Source organism: Diceros bicornis, chromosome 7 (genome assembly GCF_020826845.1).
Source record: "Diceros bicornis minor isolate mBicDic1 chromosome 7, mDicBic1.mat.cur, whole genome shotgun sequence".
Taxonomy (NCBI): Eukaryota; Metazoa; Chordata; class Mammalia; order Perissodactyla; family Rhinocerotidae; genus Diceros; species Diceros bicornis.
In genome coordinates, this window is record NC_080746.1 from 13,156,605 (window position 1) to 13,161,095 (window position 4,491).

The 4,491-nt window shown below is 37.1% G+C and overlaps 1 protein-coding gene across 1 annotated transcript; it reads left to right on the top strand.

Annotated features, from left to right (window-relative positions):
* The first annotated feature begins 393 nt into the window (after positions 1-393).
* Positions 394-1,326, top strand: LOC131407864 (olfactory receptor 10N1-like). Its single transcript, XM_058544464.1, has one exon. It carries the CDS (start codon positions 394-396, stop codon positions 1,324-1,326), a length of 933 nt encoding a protein of 310 aa, XP_058400447.1.
* The last annotated feature ends 3,165 nt before the right edge of the window (positions 1,327-4,491 follow it).

Below are 4,491 nucleotides of genomic sequence, written 5' to 3' on the forward strand. Positions count from 1 at the left end.
AAGGAATCAGGAAGATCAGGCTTCCGGGTTGATCTATTTTAGGGCATTTACTGTTGTATAATTGGTTGTGGACATTAATTGAATTGTATTCATCTGTTCAGTATCAAGATCTTTCTTCTCTTAGCCCACCCAGTATTTCACCACGTTAACGTTTCATTTTGCTTTTTATTCATATTTGTAAAGGAATATATCTCCAGATATGAAGGCATAGATTTGCTTTACTGACCCCTAAATGTCTTTTGCAGAATTCCTAATTCTGACATTCAACATCATCTTTATGTTTAAACAAACATTCTTGACTATGAATGTTCTGGCACTGTGTCTGTCACAAATCAGCCTCCACATTCATGCTCTCACATCTTTTCTCTTTGCCCAGACCTCCCTTCCAGAAATATGAGAAATCACACAGAGCTGAATGAGTTCATTCTCCTGGGAATACCTCAGACAGAGGGACTGGAGACTGTGCTCTTCGTCATCTTTTCATTAATTTACTTCTTCACCCTGCTTGGAAATTTACTCATCCTTACAGCAATTGTTTCTTCCTCTACCCTTCACACCCCCATGTATTTCTTCTTGGGACTCCTATCTATTTTTGACATGTTGTTTCCATCTGTAACCTGTCCCAAGATGCTATTCTATCTCTCTGGCCAAAGCCGAGCCATTTCTTATGAGGGATGTGTTGCACAGCTCTTCTTCTATCATTTCCTGGGATCTAGTGAAGGCTGCCTCTATTCTGTGATGGCTTATGATCGCTTTGTTGCCATCTGTCACCCACTGAGGTATATGCTCATCATGAGACCTGGAGTCTGTGTTGGTTTGGTCATGGCAGCCTGGTTGGTGGGTTCTCTTCATGCCACCATCCTGACCTCCTTTACCTTCCAGTTAACCCACTGTGGCCCCAATCACGTGGACTACTTCTTCTGTGACATTCCTGCTGTCTTGCCCCTTGCTTGTGCTGACAGCTCCCTGGCCCAGAAAGTGGGTTCCATTACTGTTGGCTTTCTGGCTTTAATGCTTTGGTTCAGTGTTTGTGTCTCCTACACGCATATCGGGATTGTCATTTTGAGAATCCGTTCAGCAGAGAGCAGGCAGAAAGCTTTCTCTACCTGCAGTGCCCACCTCACTGCAATCCTCTGTGCCTATGGACCTGTAATCATCATCTACCTGCAGCCCACACCCAACCCTTTGATTTGTGCTGTGGTGCAAATATTAAATAATATAGTCTCACCCATGTTGAACTCATTAATCTATTCCTTAAGGAACAAGGAAGTGAAAAGATCCCTAAAAAGGGTGTTCCACAATGTAGTATTTACTGTGGTGGAATAAATTATGGGTTTTGTAATGGATTTTAGAAAATTATTGTCTCTTAATATTATCCTCCTATTTCCTCTTCTTAAATAGATAAACAGATAATAGAAAATGCTTCCTCTAAAGCATCATATTTTGTTTGCCTAATATTCTTTTGTATGTTTGTGTGTCTCTCTAACTCCTGTAACTCTATAACTAATATTATCCTCAGTGCCTTAATCCCTGAGGAAGGAATCCAAGGAGTATGGAAAGCAGCTGGAGAGGGATTTCTTATCCATATAATAGGCAGCCAATTTTCCTGGCTCCATTTAGAATGTAATTATTCCCCTTTTCTTCCTATAAACATTTCAGTATCTCCATGATGCTAAGAATAGTATTCACTATCGTTTATAGAACATGATCTGTTTTCTAGGCACTATGATAAATTTTCCACAGATGCCATCTTATTTAATCTTCACATCACTCCTCATAAAGTAGAGTTTCCGTTTTGTAAAAAGAGCTGTGAGGACCAGAAACTTCAAATAATGGACCCAAGGTTGCACATTAAGTGGCAAACCAGACCTCAAACTCAGATCCAGTTCACTCCAAAGCCCCTACTCTTAATCCCTCTACCACATGACTGCCCTAAAAGACCTGCTTGGCAATTTACTCCTCCTCATTACCTCTCTCCAGAGCTTGTGATACAAGGAAAGTGTTCAATAAATAACTAGTAAGATATGCACCAACATAGGTCATGTTTATGTATTGACTTTACGATTATCTCCATTTATTCTGTGCCACTATCCATTGTACCCATCTGTTGATGGTGGCACTGAGATATGGCAATAAGTGTCCTGCCCTTCACAACGCATCTACTTATGGTAAAGCCAGACCTGCACCCAAACCCTCTTAACTCCTACTATTACGGTTTTCCTACTGTACCGTGCTGCCAATATCCCAAATTACTCTTCAGTGGAAAAGGATTGGAAAGCCTTCTATCCTGCATTGTTTCAAGAAATGAAGGCCTAATTATTATGTTCAATGACCACACTCTTCTGGTTCTCTCACCAAGTTACGTTTTCCAACTTGGCCCCCAATAATACTGGAGTTAATAATTATTTCTCAGTTTTCTCCAGAATCCAGAGAGAAAGAAGGGGCACTGTTTTCTGAAGATCCTACAGACATACCAGCCCTTATTTTCTATGACATTTTAGTGATTTGTAGTTTTTGTATTCCATTTTTACTCCCAAAAGTTTCCATCCTATTTGAAACTTTTAAAACAAAACAAAAAAGTGAAAATCTCAAATAAAATAAATTGCTGCCTTGACAAAAGACATGAGACAAAAAGGACAAAACGAAGCCCACTTAAGCATTGATAAATGGTTTGAGGTGCAATATGAGGTTTCTATGGTCCCTCCTAACCTGACTAGCAAATCTGAGATCACACAGAATCTTATTTCCACACTTTGGGAATGCCTTTCCTTGATCATATGCTAGATTCAAGCAATTCTGCTCTTAGTTTACTGTCATATTAATGCTGGATATTGGCAGAAGAATCCACATGCTATAATATCTGGTAAAGCCTGGATAGTGTTTATGGACAGATATTGACCACGCTAATAATTAAACTTGTTCAATTGATTTCTTTTCTATACAATGGAAAATTCCATAAGAGTAGAGACTATGTTTGTCTTATTCACTATTGTGTTCACAAGACATAGCCCAGTGACATAGTAAGCATCCCTCGTAAATTTAAATAAATGAATAAATGGGTACTACTTAGCCTTTCAAATTAGGATGTAATTGCATATTTATGCATATAAAAATAGGAACATGAGTGAAATAATTGGGATACGGAACACTAACATGCACTAAGTTAAGTATATATGCTCATTTAAGTAAAATTGAAGATATATGAAAGCTGAAATCTGAATGAACTCCAACCACTTTTTTGGTCACTTCTAAATCAGTGTTATAATGATTGTTTGGCATTGAAAGAAAAATTTTAAACAGTTTAAACATTTCGTATATCTAAGACTGTAGCAAAGCACTCACGTAAAATTTTATTTAAAATACACATGTACAGACATATGCATACACCACTTCTTAAAATCTTACTGTATCAACAACAAAAAACAAATAAGTTGATTAAAAATGGGCAAAGGACATAAATAGACATTTCTCCAAAGAAGACAGACAAATGGCCAACAAGCATATGAGAAGATGCTCAATATCACTAATCATCAGGGAAATGCAAATTCACAATGAGATATCACCTCATACTCATTAGGATAGCCATCAGTTTAAAAAAAAAAGAAAATAATAAGTGTTCGCTAGAATGTGGAGAAATTGGAACCCTTGTGCACTGCTGATGGGAACGTAAAATGGAGCAGCCACTATAGAAAACAGTATGGTGCTTCCTCAGAAATTTAAAAATAGAATTACCATATGACCCAGCAATTCCCCTTCTGAGTATATATACCAAAGAATTGGAAGCAGGTTTTAAAGAGATATTCATATTCATAGTATGTTCATAGCAGCATTATTCACAATAGCCGAGATAAAAGCAATCCTAGTGTCTATTGATGATGAACAGATAAACAAAATGTGGTATATACATACACGGAATATTATTCAGACTTAAAAAGGAAGGAAATACTGATATATGCTACAACATGAATGAACCTTGAGGACAGTATGTTAAGTGAAATAAGCCAGTCACAAAAAGATAAATACTGTATGATTCCAGTTATATGAGATTTTTAGAGTAGTCAAATTCATGGAAAATGAAGGTAAAATAGTGGTTGCCAGGGACTAGGGGAGGAGAAAATAGATATTTTTATTTAATGGATGTCGAGTTTCAGTTTTGCAAAATGAAAAAGTTCTGGATATTGGTTGAATAACAGTCTGAATATACTTAACACTACTGAACTGTACACTTAAAAATGGTTGATAGTAAATTTTATGCCTTGTGTATTTTATCACAATTTAAAAATGTCTGCTTATCCAGTTTTCACCTAACCTTGGTTTTTGAGTTTGCTAGTTCTCTCCTTTTTCTTATAACTACATCTATTGTTGAATCTTCTCAAATTACTGTTTAATTGCTAAATACCTCAGTCTGGTGTGGGCAGAGAGGAGTTTGAAAAATGTAGCCTAAGGTAATCTTGAGGGGACCTGCCTGGAGTTACCATTTATGGAGCCCTT